Below are 23,332 nucleotides of genomic sequence, written 5' to 3'. Positions count from 1 at the left end.
TGACAGCTGAGAGTGTGCAAAGTAACTCTCCTGAGTGTGACTAGTCATTGTTGAAATTGGCAGAACTTCATTTTGAATCCTAGCGTCAAAATGAGTTTGCACTCCTTAGTTTGACTGTTGCATTTTTACTGGCACAATGACTGCATTTCCCAGGATCCCACAGCCATAATGGGGCTGGGCTACTTCCCTGTAACAGGTAGGGCGGGTTTCTATTGTTTCCACAGGTGCTATTAAGAGAGGGAGGGAGAGAGAGAGAGACGCATGAGGCTATAAATCAGTAAAAACAGGAAAAGTGATAACAGGAGGCAGAGATAAAGGAAGGCAGAGAAGCTGGTGTAGGAAAAAAGAAACGGACATGTGTGTGAAAGAACAGCAGGTGTATTGGAGAGGAGCCTGGATTACAGACAAGGATCTTTTTAAATTACATTTTATTTAAAGGAAGTTGCTTTTTTCCTTTCGACAGACGGCTTACCAGAACCTGCACAGGAGGACAAAAAGGATGGGATGTGCTTTCTTTTGCTCTGGGCCACAAAGTGGGTCAACACCTGAGAAGGAGATGAAAGGAGCAGCAGAAACTGAGGCAGTTTTGTCCTACTGAAAGAGCACAAGAGGGGGGAGAGACAGACTGAGAAACTAGAGAGCATGGAGAGAATTATAAAAAAACACCTTTAATTTTTTAAGCCACTGAAAACAGACACAGTTAATTCTTCCAAGTTGCTGCTTGTGGGCCGTGTACTTCACAATGTGTAAACTCTAAAATGTTCAAATGTCAGACTATTTTAAATTTTATTTGGAAACTATTGGTGAGGTAAATGGACTATCAGGTGCTTTCTAACATTTGAACAGCATAATTTTACATCTTGACAAACAAACTTTCTAAACCCTAAACTGGTTTTACAAGCTACATGTGGCCCATTGTAAGGAAATGTACCGTGCTTCTGGAAATCTAGTCTCGTGACCAGCTGTAGCTTTCACTGGGAGGAGAAGCAGTGGAGTCATTTATTTTCTTTTTTAAATGAAACTTCTCAACATAAATGCATTTTGGGATCTGTTTTCTTTTCTATGACTCAGCCTTTATTCAAGCGTAAAGATAACAAATCATCTCTTGGCCTTAAAGTCCATACATTCCAAGTGATCTACAGTAAAACGGGAGGTCATCTCCTTCATTCCTACACATTCACATCCACAGTAAAAGACTCTACTGGACTTCCACCATGCAGACCTCAGGACCTGAGCACGATGACTCTTTTGATTTGCTGTTTAAGATCATCCTGATCGGAGACTCTAACGTAGGAAAGACCTGCCTGGTTCAGAATTTCAAGTCAGGGATTTTCTCAGAGAAACAGCAAAACACCATCGGAGTGGATTTCACTGTACGGACCGTGGATATCGATGGGAAGAAAGTTAAGGTTGGCACTGCATGTGGTGTGTTTGAGTGTGTTGAGGAATGTTGAGGGACATACAGCCTTAATTGTGAAGTATTTAAGGTCATGTGTGTGTTGAGGAGGTGGTGATAAGAATATGAAGAACATAAAATCTCCCATATGCAGACCTTTCTGTGAAACCAGCCATAGATTCAGTCATTTTCAAAATAAGTAAATGTTGTAGTCAGTGAAGCCATACTGTCAAAATTGGGCAAACCAGCATGTGACTGTAGATACAAGGCAAAGACTTTTAGATGTGACTAGAGCAAATGATCAGCCTATCTTCAGGTCTTGAAAAGCCCTAAAAGCATTGAATTCAGTTTCCTCAAAGTCCTTATACGGTATTTAAAGGTCTTAAATGATAAAGGTAGCAATGTTAAGGTATAAAACACTTACATGTTAATCCATGCATCCGTTTTATGTGGCTTATCTGGGTCAAGGTCCCTATTCAATTATATCATTAGGAATTATTGTTGTCTGCTTCTAGGAAGTATTCAGCATAATGTGATGCAGTCATGCAATAATTCTAACAGCTTAGCTAAGCAATAGCTAGTGAAGACACCACACTAGCTAATATTTTCCATCATACTTTCATACTTTGGCCCCACTCTGAAACAGATATTAAATGGGAATCCAAAAATCTCTTAAATTTAACAAGGTCAACCCTGCAGAAACCGTGATTATGCTCCAGTAATGCCTGCTAAATGCCTGAATCCTATCAATGCTGTTGTAGAGCCAGCTGGCTCTGACAGTGACAGGCTGCAGAACGCGGGCTTTTTGGTAAAATATTATGAATATTAACAAAGTACGGCATAATTTGTAAAATGCAACTCCTGTCCGATGTGACTTTGTACAACTTTGTGGACTTGCCTTGGGATAAATTACACTACACAGTGAGAGGTGTCATTGGATTACAGTGTCAGTTAGACTCAGTCTAAAACCGGTCAGACCAGCTGCTCACATGAAAGACCTGTCCTTCAGGTTGCTCTGCTTGAGCTTTTGTGTAGACAAAAATAAACCTGGAATGACTTCCTGTGCCATCATTAAGATAGAAAAGGAACTAAATGATTTAGGTGGACAGTGATAAATGTTATTACATTACATTATGTTAAAAATCAGAACTTACCAAGTACATTATCACTACAGAAACTTGAGTTTATGTAGTGAGTTACTTGAGTACTTACGGTCAGGGGCGTAGCACAAAATTCTGGCCACTGCACAAAGGCATTCTCTGTGGGCCCCTCCCTGCATCCACATCTATTTATTCAAGCATCTTTTTGGGCCTTCTTCACATGATGGCCCTGGGTAATAGTCCCCTTTCCCCTCCCCCAGTCTGACGCCCCCGGTCTAAAATACCCATCAGTTCATCATTCATGTGCAATTGATAATCTAATTGAAAATCACACACACACACACACACACACACACACACACACACACACACACACACACACACACACACACACACACACACACAAACATACCTACACCAACTGCATTATTCTGTTGACAATCCTAAATAGATAAAAATAAAGAATAAAAAAGCATTGCATGCTATCTCATCTCAACAAACAAGTCATCAACTGAACTTTAAATCAGGAGGAATTATTTACTCTATCTACATCATAAACCTAACTGTGATGACCTGTTTACACACTTCTTCCTCTTCCTCTTAATTCCAGAGTATCATTGACAGTTTTTACATGTAGAAAGTTAGCATTTGATAGCCTAGAAGCATTTTCCCCAATTTAAGCCATCTATTTTTATGAATCAGTGAATCACAATGCTGTATAAGGTCACCATAAGGTTGTAAAAGTAACAAATACATTTTAATTGCTTTGGAATTAAATTTGGAAAATAGAGTTCAGGGTTCAAATGAGTCCAAGCAATGACACCATGGCTCCTGTTTATGTGTTTATCTTAACCCCAAACTAACCATTCAAGCCTGAGGCTATATGTAATGGTGCTACTCGCTATTGAGGACCATTCACTTTAATATTTCTCCATATCATGGGCACCTACAGCTATAATAAATAATAGCTGTGCTTTTTTTATGTCACATTCTGTATCCTTGAATTCTCAGCCAAGTTCTTGTAACTATTTTTTTTCTGTTTGGCTTTGGATGCTGTTAGTTATTAACTGACAACATGAGTCGGGTTACTAAACGCTTTTATTTAATTTTTCCACATAAAGAGGGAGTCATTTAGTCTTTTTTAAAGGCATGTTGCAAACAATAGGCCAGCGTTATTTTTTTACAGGTCTATAATAAACAAAATTGAAGTTGTAAGTTTTAATTAATACAATTAAAACTTACAACTAATACAGTTTTTAAGCTTGTCTAGATGAATAAAAGTTGACAGTAGAAGGTTCACAATCTTCAACATTGGCATAGAAAACAATGGTCTTGTTTGATAAGTTCAGATTGGTTGCCATGACGGCTGTTACCACGTGAACATGGTCTGTCAGATGCCCAGGGAATATTCTGCAGAGGGACACAAGGAATCTGAAACCCTATTTCCCATAAGTGTGTGCGGGTGCATGTGCATCATATTCCATTGTCATTTTGTTATTTATGTGCATATACGCCATACATCCAGCCATGTGTATTTAATCCATACAGCTGTTAAAGCTGATTCCTTGTCCTTGTCTGTGTGGGTAACAGATGCAGGTGTGGGACACGGCAGGTCAGGAGAGGTTCCGTACGATCACCCAGAGCTACTACCGCAGCGCTCACGGCGCCATCATCACCTATGACATCACGCGACGCCCAACCTTTGACTCAGTGGCTCACTGGATCAAAGAGGTGGAGCTCTATGGAGCAACCAATGTAGTGCTGGTTCTCATAGGTGTGTGTGGATGTTAACATGTAAACATGTGGGGTGCATGAATACAGTATGACTGCATTTGAAGTGATTTGTAAAAGAGGATGGACAACAGTTTTGGACAAAAAGTCAAATTAATTCTCCTTATTAAGGTCAACAAGTGTGGAAAATTCAAGTTTTAAATTCACTGGCTCATTTCTATTACATTCCACTTAAAAACTTGTGTTTGCAGTAGCCTACGGTGTGTACACTTAAGTGTGTTGAAATGTTGGCCTTAGCATGTAAATTGGGTACATTGATAAAAATTATTAACAGGACTTTAGCAATACAGACTCCTATTTTCAGGTATTGTTTGCATCTCTCAGCTCCCTTATTGTCTCCATGTAGGTAACAAATGTGACCTGGAGCAGGAACGTCAGGTTCGGTTTGAGGAAGCCTGCAATCTGGCAAAGGAGAGAGATGTACTAGCTGCTCTAGAAACATCTGCAAAGGTAATGAGTATACTCGCTTGTGTAAAACACAGAGGAGTTGGTAAAAAAAGCTTATCTTAAGTCCTCTGTCTCCTCCTCTTGTGTCTCCTTCTCTGTGTCTAGGAGAGTCAGAATGTGGAAGAAGCTTTCACCTTGATGGCCAGAGAGCTGATGTCTCGTAACGGTCTCACTGTCCAGCAGGGGGACTCAGAGAGCCACAGCACCCCTCGAGTTCTTCTCCGGGCCAACTCTCGGCCGGTTAATGACATAGCTGCCTACACGTCACCAGAGAAGAAGACATGTTGCTGATTTAAATGTGGATAGGACAGGGAAGAGGGTGAAGGACGCTTCTCTTCATAAATGTTGGAGAAGGGGATGTCATTACCCGATCCGTACCGGTTTGTTCAGGTCCTATGGGCCCCTGACCAATTGACTATCTCGAGGTCATTGCCTATCGCAACCATCTACGCACGTCCGTAGAACAAATCAGGTTTCCGGTACGCATCAGGCTGCCACTGGGAAATGGAAGCAGATCCAAAGATGCATGGATATGGAATAAGGCTGGAAAGGCCTCAAGGACCATTAATCTTCGCATTGAGGAAGTTTAGGCAATTTTTGGAAAGTATTGAAAAATCAATTCAGTGTACTTTTTGTAGCTTATACCTGACCCGAGAGAATTGTTCAGCTGGTACTACAAGGACAAAGACCAAGCATGTTTGAATGGGGCTGGGGGGGTGGGGGGCAGTGGTGATGGTTGTGATCAGCTTTAGGTAAAGTTAGTAAACCAATCTCATTTATATCAACTAATCCTGGATTGTTTGACTGTTTTTATTTTGTAATATATATTTAAGTAATTTATTTTTAAGTTTTCACTACCAAAAGTAATCAAAATCTGAATGTAAAGACTAAGGCATTAATGCGGTGGTTACTTAGTTATATAAACATTCCAAGCATCCTCAACACCTGCTGCCCTCAACCAGGTTATCCTTAACACAACGTTCTTTGTGTGGTATTTTTTTGTCAAAATAATTCATGCTTCACTCTGCCGGTAAAACTTTGGAAAATCTGGCAGACTTTGATTCTATTTTAACATATAAGACTCTGAGTATTTCACCCACCTCTTGTGGTGCCACTATGATGAGCTGTGATCCTCTGCTGCTGCTGTTTGACTACACACTCAGAAATAAAGGTACAGAAAAGTCAAAAGAAAAGGTACAAATGCTCATCGCTGGGGCAGTACCCCCAAGGGGAACAACATTGTACCATATTAATGGGTACAAAGAAGTACCCCTACAGTTTGTGCCTTTTAGGTACAAATATGTACCCTTGAATATGTTCCTTCAAGGGTACAAATGGCTCGTCGCTGGGGTGGTACCCCCGAGGTATACCAATGGTACCCTTACCATAGGTACAGAGTTGTACCCTTTTATACCGTACCTTTTGAGAGACAATTTTGTGCCTTAGCAATACATTTGTACCTTAAGCCACTGATACAAAATGGTACCCCATTAGATGGTACAAACCCTTTTCTTTGGAAAGGTACTTATTTGTACTCAGCTGGAGACATGTTTGTACCTTTGATGGTAAATTTGTGAAATTTGTACCTTAAAGAACTTAATTGTACCCTCACTGTACCTTTTTATTTCTGAGAGTGCATAATAAAGTCTTACATGGTCACAAATGTACATATAGGATGTGAATGTCTTCCTTAAATCATCCTGTGGACTACCTAATTGTGAACACTAGAGGGTACTGTGCTGCTACACATGCTGTACTGTTGTACGGTTGGTTGCTCATCAAGGTGATTTAAAACATCTGACTGCACCAAGAAACAATTACCCACGTTCACATGCAACCCGGTAAACAGGAAATCACTTTTCAAATCACCTGTAAGGCTGAAATCCCTGCCAAGACAACAGTCAGACTTAAGTAACTGGGCTGACAATGCTTACATCCAGGATATAAATCTCTTTGTTTCTCATGCCAAGTTGGCAGGCCTAATTTAAACACCAATCTGGAAGTCATGTAGTGAGACCTGTACTGATTGTTATTTTCTTACACTGATACAGTTAATCTGCTTTAAAGTGTATTGGTTTAGTGAGTGGAACAATCCAAGAGTAGCCTTGTCCTTTATCCAACATCTGACCACCAATAAATTATCAATATGACTTTAACAACAAGTTCTACTAAATTGTAATCTGATCTGTGTTTGAGTCCTTTACTGACAGCAGGGAAATATATAATCCTGGTTTTAAATGGTGTTGGGGCCCAAAACATGACATAACTAGGAATATGTATCTGCATAAGAGTTCAAGATTCAAAAAGAAGGAAGTTGACTAGTGTGTGTGTGTGTGTGTGTGTGTGTGTGTGTGTGTGTGTGTGTGTGTGTTGTGCACACTGCCTGCTGACATTCTTGCCGTTCATCATGTCTGTCTAAATAAATCTTCAGAGCAAATAAAACCAATTTTATTTCTAGAAAACAGGTAAACAAAGTTGTACATGTATTAATACAAAAAAGCCCCAAACTACTCTTTAGAAGAAAAAAAAGTATATCCTGAACTTATATCAAAATGGCTGTAACAGAAAAAAATAAGAGCACCTGCAGTTGATTGTTTGGGAAATTCAAAGAGACATGGGTTGCAAAACAAAAAAACAAAAGCTCAAATGGCATCTCCAAAACATGTCCAAACAATATGAAATTCAAATGAATAATCTTTTCAAAAAATGTCCCAAAATGAGTTTTTTTTCCTGTTACCCACACAAGATGGAAAATGTTGATTACTAAAAAGACAAACGATTTTTTCCCCCAAAATTGTACTTTTATGCATATCACATTTTTTATTTAAACATCAGATCACTGAGTCTACCTTTTATTAATCCATTGTTCAGCCTCTCCACAGACCTGCATACTAAACCACACCAGTCTGATCTGATCCACCTCCGTTCTAACTCAGCCTGATGATCTCAAACCTGTTGGGCTTCTTCTCTTTCAGGGGCCGAGGTAAACGCTCACCCTGCCTATCACCCATATCCGCCACCAACTCCAGTGCCTCATTGTCTGTCCCCCCTTGTCCCCCCTGTCCTGTATCCATCCCTCCAGTTTGTTTATCCATGGGACATTCCCCATTGTAGGTCTTGACATAATCCTCGACGCGCCAGCCCCTGAACTCCTGTGGCTCGGAGCAGATCAGGCCAGTGTAGAAGACGCCGGGGTGGTGCTTGAGCCAGTAGATCAGGTAGTGGATGTTGTAGTCGCAGATCCAGGGGTTGTTCTCCAGCGAGAGCTTCCGTAGGAAGTAGAGGTCCTCGAGTACGCCGTACTGGAAGTAATGGAGGCTGTTGTTGGACAGGTCAAGCTCACGGAGGTACAGCAGGCCTGCGAATGCACCTGGGTGAGGAAGAAAAGTGGACCATAATAAGATGGCATCTCATACTGCTGCCTGAATAATAAAAAGTTTATCCTGTCTCCCTGGACACTTCCTGTTTTTAGCAAACAGTTGCATATTTACATATGCTGCAGACACAGAGCAACATTAGTATTCACTTAAAATTGTGTTTTTCTGTCCGCCTGGCAAATGTAAGACCAATATTCACTCTCCTTTTCACTCTTTATTTGGTCTCCACCAACTCCTGAGGGAAATGAGCTGCTAAATGCTGAGCTGTTCTACTTTCTTCACGAGCTAGTCGCTAACTTTGTCAGTCTGCCGTTTTTTGCTTGTCAGGTAGCGTACAGTGGGTGTTGGCGCACATTTGTTCCTTTGTTTGGTCTGTAATTTACGCGTGGCATCGGTGTAGATGCGTGTTTTTAAACAAACAATTACCAATGAATAACTTGTCCAAGAGTTCAAACTTAAAGTTGGATATGGCAATCTGTTTATTTTTAGTAAACAGCAAAATAATAAAACAAAATAATTCTTCTTTTAATCTTACCACGTTATCATACACGTAACCACGGTCAAAAAAAACAAACTGTGACCTTGCTGTGCGCAACACAGCAGAAGCAATTAGGCCAATTTCCAATCCAATCCAATCCACCTTTATTTATAAAGCACTTTAAAACAACACTGTTGACCAAAGTGCTGAACACAGTCTATGAATAAACAATAACATACAACAGAGGCACAACACAATATTAATAAAACATAAAAATAAATACAGCAATACAAAACTCAAAGTCAACCCTCAAACTGAGTTAAAAGCCAAAGAAAATAAATAAGTTTTAAGACGGCATTTAAAAACAGCAAGAGACTCAGTCAGTCTGATGTGCAAAGGCAGCTCATTCCAGAGTCTCGGAGCTGCCACGGCAAACGCACGGTCACCTCTGGATTTACGTTTAGTCTTGGGGACGACGACCAGTAGTGCCTGGTCAGCCGACCGGAGCAAACGAGAGGGGGTGTAGGGCACGAGCAGATTAGACAGGTACTGGGGGGCCAGGCCATGCAGACATTTAAAAACAAATAACAGAATTTTAAAATCAGTGCGAAAGTGCACAGGGAGCCAGTGGAGTGATTGGAGGATGGGTGTAATATGGTCAAATTTTCTAGTTCCAGTTAAAAGACGAGCAGCTGCATTTTGGACTAGCTGTAATCGTGCCATATTAGATTTGCTAATACCAGTGTAAAGTGCATTGCAATAATCTAACGAGGTGGTAAAACATGGATATTTAAAATTTCAAAACTTCGAGATAGAACTGTTTTTACTTTGGCTAGTTGCCTCAGCTGGAAGAAGCCGGTGATCACCACTGCACCAATTGGCAATTTAATTTTCGACTCTCCAACTTGACACCCAGGTTTGTGACCACAGGGCTGATGTGTCCAGTTAGACAACCTATGTCAACAGGAACCGCAGCAGCCGAGTCACTAGGAGCAAATAACACAAACTCAGTTTTGCTCTCATTTAAATACAAAAAATTCATAGCCATCCATGCTTTCACTTCATTTAGACACTTTAAAAGAGTTTTTGACTGACTTAGCGGTACATATATTTGGCAGTCGTCAGCATAAAAATGGAACGAAACATTATGACTTCTGAGGATTGACCCAAGAGGCAGCAGGTACATTGAAAAAAGTAGCGGCCCAAGGACAGACCCTTGAGGAAATTTAAATAAACTTTTCCACCCCCAGCGTCACACGCTGCTTGCCAATTAAATGGCTCCAACAGTGGGTTTATCAGAGCATTTCTGGACGGTGTAGTCTTTCATATAAAGGGAGAAGATGACAATCACCAACATTGCAGTTTCAGGGTCAGGACAGCAGCAGATCATGGTCATAGCATGTGTTTTTGTCTTTATACTGTATGTCTTTTGTTGTCTGAACTATGTTGAAAATCACACACTTATTGAACTTAAAGATTATGGGGCGACTGCATTGGCATATTGTATTAAATAAAAATGATTCAAGTGGCTTTAACAGGCGAACTCAACTCAAGACCACTTGACCTGAATTGTCATCGTTTTGATAATAAGACATGATCATTATTTCTATCTGTCTGCTTTCTAGCTGTCATGTTGAGTGTTGACATCCAGACATTGATAGTCTGTGTAATGGGACAGTGAAGACTGTTTCATGCTGTCCACAACCCTTGGGCCTAGCTTTGATCTTAACAGAGCGGAAGAGAGGAGGGGAGGAAAATGGGAGGAGGAAGAAGAGAAGGAGGACAGTGTGGAACACATTAAGGTAGAAAAATATAGTGAGGATAAAGACATCACTGAGACGGAGACATGAAAGCTAAAAGAAAAACGGACGCTGGGGACTATGATCCTTCTGAAATCCATTTTCACTGTAACATAAGTTACTGTCACTGCAGTCTCATCATTCAACCATAAAGATGACATAGATAGAGGAAGGAAGAGGGATGAGGGAGGCCCCTTTTATCTCTCAACTCATGAGATTCATGAATCTCCCGAAAGGGCTACTCTGCGTTTGCCTTTTTAAGCCACTATAGCCACAGGAAGCCCAGTGTGCTCTACTTCCATGGTATTTTCCCAGGCACTGAAATAAACTGAAGCAATATTCTTTGTGAATTCTATTCAGTTTGCAGGTTTCATCAGATTATTCAGCACATTATTCTACGCTTGGCATGAGATGATGCCTGCTTATATTCTTGCAACTTAAGGTATTTTTTCCTCCCTTTAGTTACTCCTCTGGCCATGAAAAAAAAAATTCCTTTAATGACCACATCACCATCCTTTAAGACTGCTGTCAACTTTTTGCCATGGAAAGAAAGCAAGCGAAGAGCTCTATATAATATCTCCTAACTCCAAGTATTTTAATCAGCACATCCCCCCTCTCCTAATATCCAAGTATTTGAATCAGCACTCCCCCCCCCCCGGATCGCTGAGGCTAATGCTTTAAACTCTGTTATCTGAGATAACAAAGAAACAGACAGAATGGCATGAAAACACAACCCTCGTCCAACTTTAGCTGAGGTGATAAATTAGGGATTTACCCCCCAGGCTTGGCCAACTCTGGGCTGATCTTGGAAACAAGTCTACATAAAAATTAAATGCAATTTCAAAGTCTCTGGTTACCATAACTACAGATATCCCTGTTGCATAAGTCACACTATTACATACTTGCTGCTTCAATTACAGTAACACAAATGAGATGCAGGCAAGGATGATCTTCTACAGGGACTTGAAGAGCATTAAGAAATATTTTGTTTCTAGAGTTCGGAGTTCCAGATGGGTGGGGCCCCACATTGTGACGATTCCTAAAATGTCAAGTTATTAGTTACAGGAAAGTGCACTAAATTGACCTTTTAAATATACTGTACTCTCCTCTGACTGTTTAAATTATGGTTTTGCTTATCTTGGGGTATGTGCTACATGGAAAAACCACAGCAATCTGGCACAAACATCTGCCAAAACCAACAACGAAAGACCAATACAAATAATTGTGCATCTATTAGTAATAACCCCAGTGTGCCAGAGTCTTTTGTTAATGCTTTTCATGTGGAGGGTAACCACAGCGAGAGAGAAACATGAACGAAAAGGCAAGACAAAAAATTCTGAACAAGTTCAAATTTACTCTAAATATGAACATGACAGATAGAAGGAGCAACCATGATTGAGACCATATGTCAGTAGCTATCACAAGTTCTCAGAATTACACAGAAATTATTTTATTCTCCAAATAGTCTTGGACACACTGGGCCAAGCTGCAGTAGATTGTTTACATGTGTTACAGGGTAATGAAGAACCAGGTTTTTTATAAAGGATTTCCCTTCTGGGCAGAAAGACATGAGCCCAAACATCATTAGCATGGAGAGGGTAATGAGTCTACCCTTTTTTAATGGCGCTATGGCCAATTCTGCTGAGGCAGAATAATTATTCAGAGCAGATAATCTGCTTCAGTATAATTAATCTTTTGAACACAAAATGATCTTGTGTTTCCCTGATGAATTTTCCTAAACCTTTCCTTGATCTCTATCTAGTAATGAGAGTCGCATATTTGGTTATTTGTGTTGTTAAAGGGGCCATTTTTGTTGTTTTGTGCCAGTATTTTCATTATTTCATTCATTTTAACCTAGTGGTTCCCAAGAAGGCTTTTTGCAACCCCTCATCACCAGTAGCATATGTCAAAATGTTGTGAACAGTTAAACAAAAGTTTGTTCTATTTGGCCAACTTTTAGAGGCATGACAATGTAAACCTATGCAGTAATTCTTGAGGAAAAAAAGCGTGCGTTGATCATCTCACATCTCAGATTTATCTTGCAACCCCCAGGTTGGGAACCACAATAGTAACCCATGGTTAGGTCGCTTTCATCAATAATTGTTAACTGGTAATGTAGCAGAGAAACTGTTAAAAGAGTAGTTTAACTTTTGAAACTATGTCTGTTGATGCTGTTATATGATTTTAATGAACATCTGCCAGCCAATCAGAGACAAGGATCTACTGTATGTGGCCATGGCATAATGCATTGAAGTGTCCAGGGGTGGGTGTGTGTGTGTGTGTGTGTGTGTGTGTGTGTGTGTGTGTGTGTGTGTGTGTGTGTGTGTGTGTGTGTGTGTGTGTGTGTGTGTGTGTGTGTGTGTGTGTAGGGTTGGGGGGGTTACCTGTGTCTATATGTTGCAGGCTGTTGCCGCTAAGGTTGAGCATTTTGAGGTCTTTGGACAGCAGGAACTGTTTGGGCCTGAGATGTTTGATGGTGTTCCAGGACAGATCCATTTTTACTATGTCAGATGGCAGGTCAGACGGCATGTCATTCAAATCTGCAAAGAAAGACAGACAAAGAAACATTAGTTCTTTAACTGTGAAAGGGGCCGGAACAACAGAGTGTGTAAAGATTTGAAATGGTGAGAATGATACACTGCAAGAATTTACATGAACTTTAACAGAACAAATAAAGATCCATTCCTGTATCTCTGCTGATAGGTATGTATACAGCATTGAGGCAGATGTGCACAATAATTGGAATCAGAATACAAAGTGCAATGCTCCAGAATCAGCAGGAGAGCTGGAAATCCAATCTGTCTGCATCTTTATACATTTTCAAGATGTTGTGTGGGCTGTATTCAACATTTAACCTTTCCAAGATGGAGGCGAGTGTGACGGCATGTATAACATTATTTCAATTGTTTGCCAGAAATGAGTGTTTCCAGTGTTTTCAGCCTCACACAAACATATTCCCCAACCTAGGAAGAGGGTCTTTGAAGACTTTAATGTATGAAACAGTGATGGCCACGTATTCCCATTTCGATACCAGATCCTCTCTGGAGTTTTAAATCTAAGTCCCACGCTTAGGCCATTTCATAAATGCTATATCATCCCTACAATGTTGGAATGGTTAGAATCAAGATTGGTCACTGTCGACACATTTTATCCCAACGCTAGAACAGACCTAGAGTCTCATTTATAAAACTGTGCATGGATCCTTACTATAAGTGTACGTACGTACGCCGAAAAAAAGTCAGATTTATAAAACAGTGTGTGCGCACACCTGTAAACAATGTTCCCTTTATAATTCAGAGATTACCTACAAGTGTGCGTACTTGAATCCGCCTCTTATCCCGCCCTGTGCACGCCCATTTTTAACCATAAATAGTCAATGCAAAGCACCTCGTGAATGCTGATCAGTATATGAATGACACTGGCAGTTGTTCCACTGAATGATGATGACTGGCGGAGAAAAAGCAAAACACTTCTCAGACGTTCAGGAATTGCTGCAAATTTAATTATAATTTCAGCCTGTTCTTGCACAGTGTATGGAACCCTGATCTATTACTATCTATATTAATAATACGTCCAAAACGGCAGGCATTACAGCACTCGGGGACAGCTTCGATATACCACACCTATATGATAAGATTTAACAGAACTATATATTATATCCAAACCAGCCTTAGTGATAAAGTTGAAGATTATATATAATATTTATTTAAAAAAATATGCTTATCTGTCTGACATTTCCCTCTGGATACAGACTGTTTCCCGCAGAAGTGGCGAGGACCTGTATTTGGACCGGGATGGTTCCGGCGCGTTTCCCTTTCTACTGGACTCAATTCAGTACATAGATCCAAGAGCTCAGCTTTAGAAAATCTAAATCGGCATATTAGCCACTCATCGTCATGGTCACTGAAGTCTCTTTTTCTCCTGATTCTTCCATTAGCGTAGTCCTCCTGCAGGGGCAGCAGTGCCATCATGCAGCATTACGCACGGGGGTCAACGCAGTATTTATATGTTTACAACAATTTGTGATTGTTAACATCTTGCCAACGCAGCATCAACTAGTTGTATCCCCCACCCCGAGATACAATTTGAAGACGAAATAAAGTGTAATGGCAAACACACTTTTCTTCATGCAGGTTTTGTCACAAAGTTTGTACTGATAACGAGGACATTAACGATTGCGCGAGAGCTTAACGGCTGTATTTTCAGACTTTTACATTTGATGATATATGCACAGTTTTAAAGACAGATATTTAGTTATTTACACTGTATTCTGCAGCTATCTAATGGTAGGGTATTTGATGCTATCCTGTATTCCATGCAGTCGGGCCATCTCCTCCTCCTGCGCTCCATAGCGGACAATGTGACACCGAGACAGCGCTGATTAAATATTAAGAACACATTTTTATTTATGATTTGAGTTGGAGGTATTTATGGAACAAGTATCACTCAGTACAAGCGCAAATAACACTGCTGGATTTATCTTCATGGTAACGTAGATGATATGGAGTGAATGTGCGTGAGGCATCAATACTAGAAAATATTACGAGTAATCTTATTCCCATTTACTCTCTGCAATCGGACTTCAGTTCACCACTTCCCCATCTGCGTCGCCAATTCCTATTTTGTCTCCAAAATGTGCGTACGCATGGGTCAGAATTTGCGTGGAGGACCGCACATTCTCCCGTCAAGTTTGTTTTTTATAAATCACAACCTTTGCGTGGGAAGTGGCGTACGCACATTTTCAGCCCCGTTTTGTGCATACGCCACGTTTATAAATGAGACCCCTGAAGCTTGAATCTAGATTCTTTGGAGTTTCTCCACTGACAATAACTGCATCCAGATTCTTGTCTAGACACCTGTTATTAAGTTCCACTTTTGGGAGTTGCTTTCCAAGTAAAAGAAATATTTTGAGATAAATTGTCTAAATTGTAAGTCACATCTGCCTTGCCAATAATGGTGCAGTTCTGTTTAAAACTGAGTAGGTGGCCCTGGCAATCTGTTTCATCAAAATGAACATGGGTGATTGTTTTTGGAACAGTTTGCAAAGAGGTTGCAGATGGGAGGAAATGAGTATGCTTAGGCATCGAATACTGAAGGAGATATAATCAATCTGTGCTTATTTTTATGTGAAATCACTGTTTTATTGTGTATCTAAAAAACAAAAGATTGTGTATGATATGTGTGTGGTTGAGCCTTCACACGTACATGCATTTGGACTAGTTTTCTGCATGTATTTATTTACACGGACAGCATAGTTTGCTCAGAAGTATCCTTTGGACGCTTTTATAGAGCAGATGTCGCAGTCTTTATGCACTTTACTGCCACAGATGTTGCAGTTAGTTATCATGGAGGCATGTTGCCATAAATCATCACTGACTCTAAGGAAATAATATATAATCACACACAGGACATGCATATACAGCATGCACAGATGTAGCCAGTGCAGTAAGGAAATGTAATTATTGTTCAATGATGTGATGTAGTGATGGCTGATAAGTGTGCAGCAGGCAGACACATTTACAGAGAACAAACTTTGGAGACTCTTCCACATGTTATCAGTCCTCCACAGTGAGAATTGGAGGTCTAAAGAGAATCCCATTCTGCAATGTGTCTGCAACTTTGTCCAAGTTTAGGAAAACGTTGAAATACATCAGAATCAAATTCCCAGGCTCACTTCACACGCCAACCTTTAGAGCCAAAAACAGATCCTCTTTGTCCTAGAGAGATACATCTGTGGTTTTCTGTGTTTTTACAGTGAATGAGGAAAATCTCCTATATTATGTATTCAGTAGTGACAATAGGCTAAGTGGTGCCTGTGATCAGTAGGACCTATTTTCTTAAAGCTGAGCCAAAGATTATCTATTCATTATGTTGATTTGCTATGTTGCTTATCCCTCGCATTTTTCTATCATTGCTTCCTGGAGCAAAATGTGTGTTCAGGAAGTCAGACATTTTATCAGGAGCCTTCATGGCATCTTGTGATTTTTCAAAGAGCAAATCTTTGATATAAAGTGTTCGGCTCTTTCCTACTTTAACATCTGTGCCTCCTTAGAGCGCACTCCTGAATGAATAAACACACAAGAAGAAGAAGAAGAAGAAGAAGAAGAAGAAGAAGAAGAAGAAGAAGAAGAAGAAGAAGAAGAGAGAACATTTCAGGAAAAGTGAAAGTCATTCATTCATAACTGGGTTTTTTACTGAATCTGCTGAAGTCGTTATGTCGGTGCACATATGAACATCTGTCCCTCCTGGACTTTTCTGTCAAAAAAAAGAAGTGCTTTGTGATTTGCTACTACCTGAGAAACACTCTGTGTGTTTTGTCTGATAACACCTCTGCTATAAATTTACTTTGGATCGTTGGCTATTACATTTCTGAGTGATATCATCATTTATTTAACTATAGCACCTGCTTTATGTCAAAATGCCAGGTTTGAATTACTTTTTGCTACAATTTAGTCAGTCATTTGCCATATAGGCCGTGCATTAGAATAACACATGGATTACACATTGCAGTAAATGTACAGTAGTATTTGCGTAGTTTGAATAGAGCTAAACTATTTCCACGATTTAGCATAAGTGCAGAACATTAATCTGGACATATATCTACATATCCTTCTACAGAGGGTGTGGGTTAGCACTGGTGAAGAATTATATGTACACGTAGTGTAAAGAAAAAAGCAGGTGGGGGAGCAGGTGGTGCAATATGTTTTGTACTGTTTAGACAGTAGAAAAGGAAGCAGTTCATTTTATACAGTGCTGGTATGATTACTCTGGGGTCAACTGTGCGTAGTGCAGTGAACGTTTGTGGTTTGGACACACGCCTGACAGGAAATGATTTCTTGATGTGTTTTGTTAATAGTTTTAGGCACTAGATGGGCTGCATGGTAGCATTAGCTAGCAGGGAATATTTAATATATTATATTAACTTTTGAACGTTTTTCATGTGAAGTCACTTGCACCTCAGCTGCTTAACTGTATAGTGTGTGTGTGTGTGTGTGTGTGTGTGTGTGTGTGTGTGTGTGTGTGTGTGTGTGTGTGTGTGTGTGTGTGTGTGTGTGTGGGATATATATATATATATATATATATACAGTGCCTTGCGAAAGTATTCGGCCCCCTTGAACGTTTCGACCTTTTGCCACATTTCAGGCCTCAAACATAAAGATATAAAACTGTAATTTTTTGTAAAGAATCAACAACAAGTGGGTCCCAATTATGAAGTGGAACGAAATTCATTGGCTATTTCAAACTTTTTTAACAAATAAAAAACTGAAAAAGTGGGCGTGCAAAATTATTCAGCCCCTTTACTTTCAGTCCAGCAAACTCTCTCCAGAAGTTCAGTGAGGATCTCTGAATGATCCAATGTTGACCTAAATGACTAATGATGATAAATAGAATCCAGCTGTGTTTAATCAAGTCTCCGTATAAATGCACCTGCTCTGTGATAGTCTCAGAGGTCCGTGTAAAGCGCAGAGAGCATCATGAAGAACAAGGAACACACCAGGCAGGTCCGAGATACTGTTGTGGAGAAGTTTAAAGCCGGATTTGGATACAAAAAGATTTCCCAAGCTTTAAACATCCCAAGGAGCACTGTGCAAGCGATAATATTGAAATGGAAGGAGTGTCAGACCACTACAAATCTACGAAGACCCGGCCGTCCCTCTAAACTTTCAGCTCATACAATGAGAAGACTGATCAGAGATGCAGCCAAGAGGCCCATGATCACTCTGGATGAACTGCAGAGATCTACAGCTGAGGTGGGAGACTCTGTCCATAGGACAACAATCAGTCGTATACTGCACAAATCTGGCCTTTATGGAAGAGTGGCAAGAAGAAAGCCATTTCTTAAAGATATCCATAAAAAGTGTCGTTTAAATTTTGCCAAAAGCCACCTGGGAGACACACCAAACATGTGGAAGAAGGTGCTGTGGTCAGATGAAACCAAAATCGAACTTTTTGGCAACAATGCAAAACGTTATGTTTGGTGTAAAAGCAACACAGCTCATCACCCTGAACACACCATCCCCACTGTCAAACATGGTGGTGGCAGCATCATGGTTTGGGCCTGCTTTTCTTCAGCAGGGACAGGGAAGATGGTTAAAATTGATGGGAAGATGGATGGAGCCAAATACAGGACCATTCTGGAAGAAAACCTGATGGAGTCTGCAAAAGACCTGAGACTGGGACGGAGATTTGTCTTCCAACAAGACAATGATCCAAAACATAAAGCAAAATCTAAAATGGAATGGTTCACAAATAAACATATCCAGGTGTTAGAATGGCCAAGTCAAAGTCCAGACCTGAATCCAATCGAGAATCTGTGGAAAGAACTGAAAACTGCTGTTCACAAACGCTCTCCATCCAACCTCACTGAGCTCGAGCTGTTTTGCAAGGAGGAATGGGCAAAAATGTCAGTCTCTCAATGTGCAAAACTGATAGAGACATACCCCAAGCGACTTACAGCTGTAATCGCAGCAAAAGGTGGCGCTACAAAGTATTAACTTAAGGGGGCTGAATAATTTTGCACGCCCAATATTTCAGTTTTTTATTTGTTTAAAAGGTTTGAAATATCCAATAAATTTCGTTCCACTTCATGATTGTGTCCCACTTGTTGTTGATTCTTCACAAAAAATTACAGTTTTATATCTTTATGTTTGAGGCCTGAAATGTGGCAAAAGGTCGAAAAGTTCAAGGGGGCCGAATACTTTCGCAAGGCACTGTATATATCTACTGTAGTACAGTTATTTGTCTAACATGAAGGTGTGTATCGGAAAGCTATAGTGCGTAGTTTCTGCCGCCCCCATGTGTAATTCTAAGTAATGACAACAAAACTGTCGGCGCGTCCAGATGATACAAGCCTTACGTGACCCTGCAAGACCTGTAAGCAGAATTGGTTGGCTGTACAATAAGTTACATCTTTGTTAATAGAGTTACACACAAGTAAAAACTCTAAACTACCCATTTTTCTGCTAATCGTGAACTGAGTACAAATGCCTTTTTTGCACTTGTCATAATGGCAACAGTTACATGGGAGTATAAAAATAAAGAAAATAATTAAAACATAATCAACAAATTTGCATCCAAAGTACATCGATCCAAATGTTGAGAATTAAATAGTGGAGGTAACTGCTGACTTGCCTACAATAATATAACAATTGGTTTCAGTGTAATTTTTATCCCATGGTCTGTTCTCACAATGTTTCAGTGACCCTTTTACCTCATTGTGAAAAACGTCTTTGGGAAACTCTGAACCCCAGAAGTCAAACATCAGTTGAGTTTCATAACAGCTGTACAATTCCCAGTGTTGATAGGACCTTCATACTACTGCAGGAAAGCTTCTTGGCGCCAGGCGGTGTCTGCAGCTAAATCCTGCTGTTATTAAAGAGTGATGTTTCATACTGTCCTCTTTCTCATTCATGCGCTCTGACTCTTTGCCTATTTGACACTATGGAAGATTATTGTTTTCTGCTGACTAACTGCCTGCTTGGTGAGCCAGGAGGTCCAGGGAGAGCCTGACATAATATCATATCAAGTGTGTGGGCGTTTGTGTAATTGGGAAGCAGCCAACTAACCATTTACATGAGTCACTTTACTGCTGCCTACTCAAATGGCCTGACGTTCATACAGAGGATTTGTTACTTCTGAAACCAATGATTTCTTGACCTCATGAGCACAGTCGTGAAGAGTATAGAACTAGGCCAAAACAATCAACACCACCCTGTAGATGGGTGTTTTAGCAACCTCATGAGATATGTAAAAAAAAAAAAAAAGTGGAATGACTTCAAGGTCAAAGGGAGAACAATATGAAAAGCTGTTTTTTGTACTAATGTAATACACCGGCACCATGTTCTTTTATGCTAACGTTACTTTTTGAATGCTAATGTTACTTTGTTTATGGTAACATAACTTTTTTTATGCTAACGTTACTTTTTGTTATGCTAACATTAGTTTTTGAATGCTAATGTTAACTTTGTTATGCTAATGTTACTTTCTTTAAGCTATAACATTAATTCTGTTTTAATGTAAGTTAGCTTAAAGCTAATTTTCTCCGGATAGCCAACTTTGTGGAGTCTAGTCTAGCATTATCATCGCTCCTATAGCTGCCATTTCTCACTAGAATTACATACAGCATGTTCAAAATGAACCTAGGGGTTAATAACACATGGGTACCGAGTCAACCGTTCTCTGGGATATGTTTTCATGCTAATTGAATGTGACCAGTTTTAGCACAAAACGGTAATTAGGTTGTCGTCAGGGGCATGCTGAAGTAAAAAGAAATCGCTATTTCTATAGAGCTCAACAGTGGGTTCCGGAAGTAAAAATACAATGCAATTTCTCCATTCACAATTGGAGTATAAGCCATAAAATCATAACTGTCGATGGTAGACTTACAACCAGCTACGACGTGACTAAGTGATTGTATATGCTCATATAGATGCAATAAGTTCATGGGGCAACAACCTTGTTTTGAGATAAATGTCTTTTATTCGCGATGTCTTTGATAAGTACTCCATTACCCACAATCCTGAACAATCCCACAATCCCACAGTGATGCCCCTGATTGGTAGAACTCATGCTGGTGAGGAGGAGGAGCTGCCGGGAGCTGCCTGCACGATCCATCCTTCTTATATACTGTCTATGGATCCATCATGCGCATGCCCAAGATGATAATCCTGTTTTACGAGGATTTACAACACTGCATCTGTTCCACGCTTCTGCCGTTAGCCTCCACCGGGAAGCTAACGTTAGTTTAGCTAACAGCTAATTCGGCTAACCGCTAGCTGACAGCTTGAGCAGGCTACAGCTGACGTAACAGCTGTTATATATTTTAATGATTATTTTCAGGTTTTATTTTGAGGGTCTTTTAAAGTTATTAAATGCTGTCTCAGCTAGCGGTTAGCCGAATTAGATGTTAGCTAAACTAACGTAGCTTCCTTTATTCAGTGGTGCGCGGTGGTTTATGGGATGAGTAGTTCCTTCACTCAATAATGAAAATATGTACACAGTCTTGTACCTTTGACTTTTTTTTGGATTTTCTGCTAGTTTTTTCACTCGAAATTATATGTTGTATGCTTATGAGTCATGTCGTAGCTGGTTAGCCTAAGGCTTGGGCTAAAACTCTTTATATACGGATTTTTCCAGACGTCAATGGGAGAAATGAATGGGAAATGTACTTCCGGAACCCAAGGTCTCTCGGAGGAGGGGCAGGACTGTTGAGCTCTATACCACTAACAAGGCTCAAAATAGCACCACACTTCCACCGTAGCATAATGAGGGTCCCTACATGTAAACCAAAGTGTACAGACAGTTTATTAAAAACATACTTTATAAAGACAGTACCATTCGGTCAACTCTGTACCCATTGCCAACCCACTGTTCAAGATGCTCTAGTAGTATACCATGGTCTACAGTGTCAAATGCAGCACTAAGATCCAAAAGGACCAGGATGGCATTATCACCTAATGTGGAGCCTGAAATCTGCTGTGGTTCACCTCAGATAAAAAAAAGCCTTAGAGAGGGAGGCATGGAGACACAGACGATGGGAAAATATAGGGTTTGGAAACAGAGAGATCAAAATATGTTTCCACTCTGCTATGGATTTTTCTTGTCCCCCACTTGCTTTTCAGTCCCATGAGAAAGAAAACCATGTTTGTTCCATTCCCACACACTCACGTTCCCCTGTATTTTTGACCACTATGGAAGCCCTGAAAGACAAGGTGAAAAAAAAAGGGCATCCCGCTGGCCATGAATAGTATCTCCTATGTAGGTGATACTATCTTGTGCATACAAGTTAAACTTTTAGTTACACAGTTTCATTACAGTATGTTACAGTATACATTTGTTGTTAACTAAGAAGGTTAAACCTTTTCTTGGCTGATCTTTCGATTCCCTTTGTACCATGCACTAAGCACTTTAGCACGGCTTTCTCGCCCTTAAAGTGCCCATATTATGAAAAAAACACTTTTTCTGGTATTTGGGGTGTTCTTTTGTGTCTCTGGTGCTTCCACACACATACAAACTTTGAAAAAAATTCATCCATGCTGTTTTGAGTGACGTACGGTTTCTGAATGTGTCCTGCCTTCAGTCTCCTGGTGAGCTGTTCAAAATCGGCTTGGACTGTGACGTCACAATCCGAAATGAGCTGGCTAACCGCAACCGTTAGCTCGTAGCGTTAGCATTAGCATGCTAACGCTAATGATAACACTAGCATGGTACCTCGTTCTCAATAGCAAAGCACTGCTACAACACACACAAGTTCACCATAATCTACAAAAGAACTACTTACATGTGCGCCCTCATTTAGAAGTCTCCCAGCTACTCCTGCCTTGTCACTGACAAGGCAGAAACAGCCTGTCTTTTACTTCTATGGAGCTAGCTAGCTGACATGATCTACATCTGAGCTACTGAGCATGTGCAAGTGCAATCAAAGATAGTACAGAAGAAGAAGAAGAAAAGAGGTCTCACTCTGTAGCTAAAACAGAAACCAGGTGAAAAGAGGATCTACAGCAGTGAGAGAGAGCTGTGCAGTACAACTAAAACATGGTGTTTTTTGAAAATTAAACCATGTAAACCTATTCTGGTACAACCTTAAAATACAATTATGAACCTGAAAATGAGTATAATATGGGCGCTTTAAAACAGCCTAATTTAGAACTAAACGTTTAACTTGTACACAAGATAGTATCTCCTACGTAAGAGAATGGGTCCCTTTTTGTTTGTGTTGTGCACATGCACAAGATCACTCATTACATGTGTGAGCATGTGGGCAACTGATACATATTCCTGCCGATGGTATCACGCTATTCCAGTAATCGACAGTTAGTGTAGTAATGCGACAACAAAGGCAAAGAAGAAGAAGATGAGCACAAGCTAGTAAAAATGTATGTAATCAATGTAAATTTTAAAAAATGTGTTTGTTAGAACTCAAGCATAAACACAATGCGTTTCGG

At 40.2% G+C, this 23,332-nt stretch overlaps 2 protein-coding genes across 2 annotated transcripts in view; one reads left to right on the top strand and one right to left on the bottom strand.

Moving 5' to 3' along the window:
* Positions 1 to 248: 248 nt before the first annotated feature.
* LOC120553603 (ras-related protein Rab-19-like) lies at positions 249 to 6,896 on the top strand. The gene is made up of 4 exons (XM_039792209.1): positions 249 to 1,409; positions 4,087 to 4,270; positions 4,634 to 4,737; positions 4,840 to 6,896. The coding sequence occupies exons 1-4, from the start codon at positions 1,215 to 1,217 to the stop codon at positions 5,023 to 5,025; spliced, it is 669 nt and encodes a 222-aa protein (XP_039648143.1). The 5' UTR covers positions 249 to 1,214; the 3' UTR covers positions 5,026 to 6,896.
* A 271-nt stretch (positions 6,897 to 7,167) lies between these two features.
* lrrc17 (leucine rich repeat containing 17) overlaps positions 7,168 to 23,332 on the bottom strand; it is a 30,657-nt gene continuing 14,492 nt past the window's right edge. Inside the window, exons 4-5 of the mRNA XM_039792208.1 lie at positions 12,773 to 12,928; positions 7,168 to 8,104 (exon numbers count right to left, since the gene is read on the bottom strand). Of these exons, the coding sequence (XP_039648142.1) occupies positions 7,662 to 8,104; positions 12,773 to 12,928 (599 nt within the window). The 3' untranslated portion in view covers positions 7,168 to 7,661. The remainder of the gene's footprint in view (positions 8,105 to 12,772; positions 12,929 to 23,332) is intronic.

Source organism: Perca fluviatilis, chromosome 23 (assembly GCF_010015445.1).
Source record: "Perca fluviatilis chromosome 23, GENO_Pfluv_1.0, whole genome shotgun sequence".
Lineage (NCBI taxonomy): Eukaryota > Metazoa > Chordata > Actinopteri > Perciformes > Percidae > Perca > Perca fluviatilis.
This window is presented reverse-complemented; position numbering and strand designations above follow the sequence as displayed.

Excerpts from the sequence above, each read along its gene's own strand:
- LOC120553603 (XM_039792209.1), top strand. The coding sequence starts at position 1,215 with ATGCAGACCTCAGGACCTGAGCACGATGACTCTTTTGATTTGCTGTTT. Across the intron at positions 4,271-4,633 it reads TGTAGTGCTGGTTCTCATAG|GTAACAAATGTGACCTGGAG; the intron begins GTGTGTGTGGAT and ends GTCTCCATGTAG. Across the intron at positions 4,738-4,839 it reads CTCTAGAAACATCTGCAAAG|GAGAGTCAGAATGTGGAAGA; the intron begins GTAATGAGTATA and ends CTCTGTGTCTAG.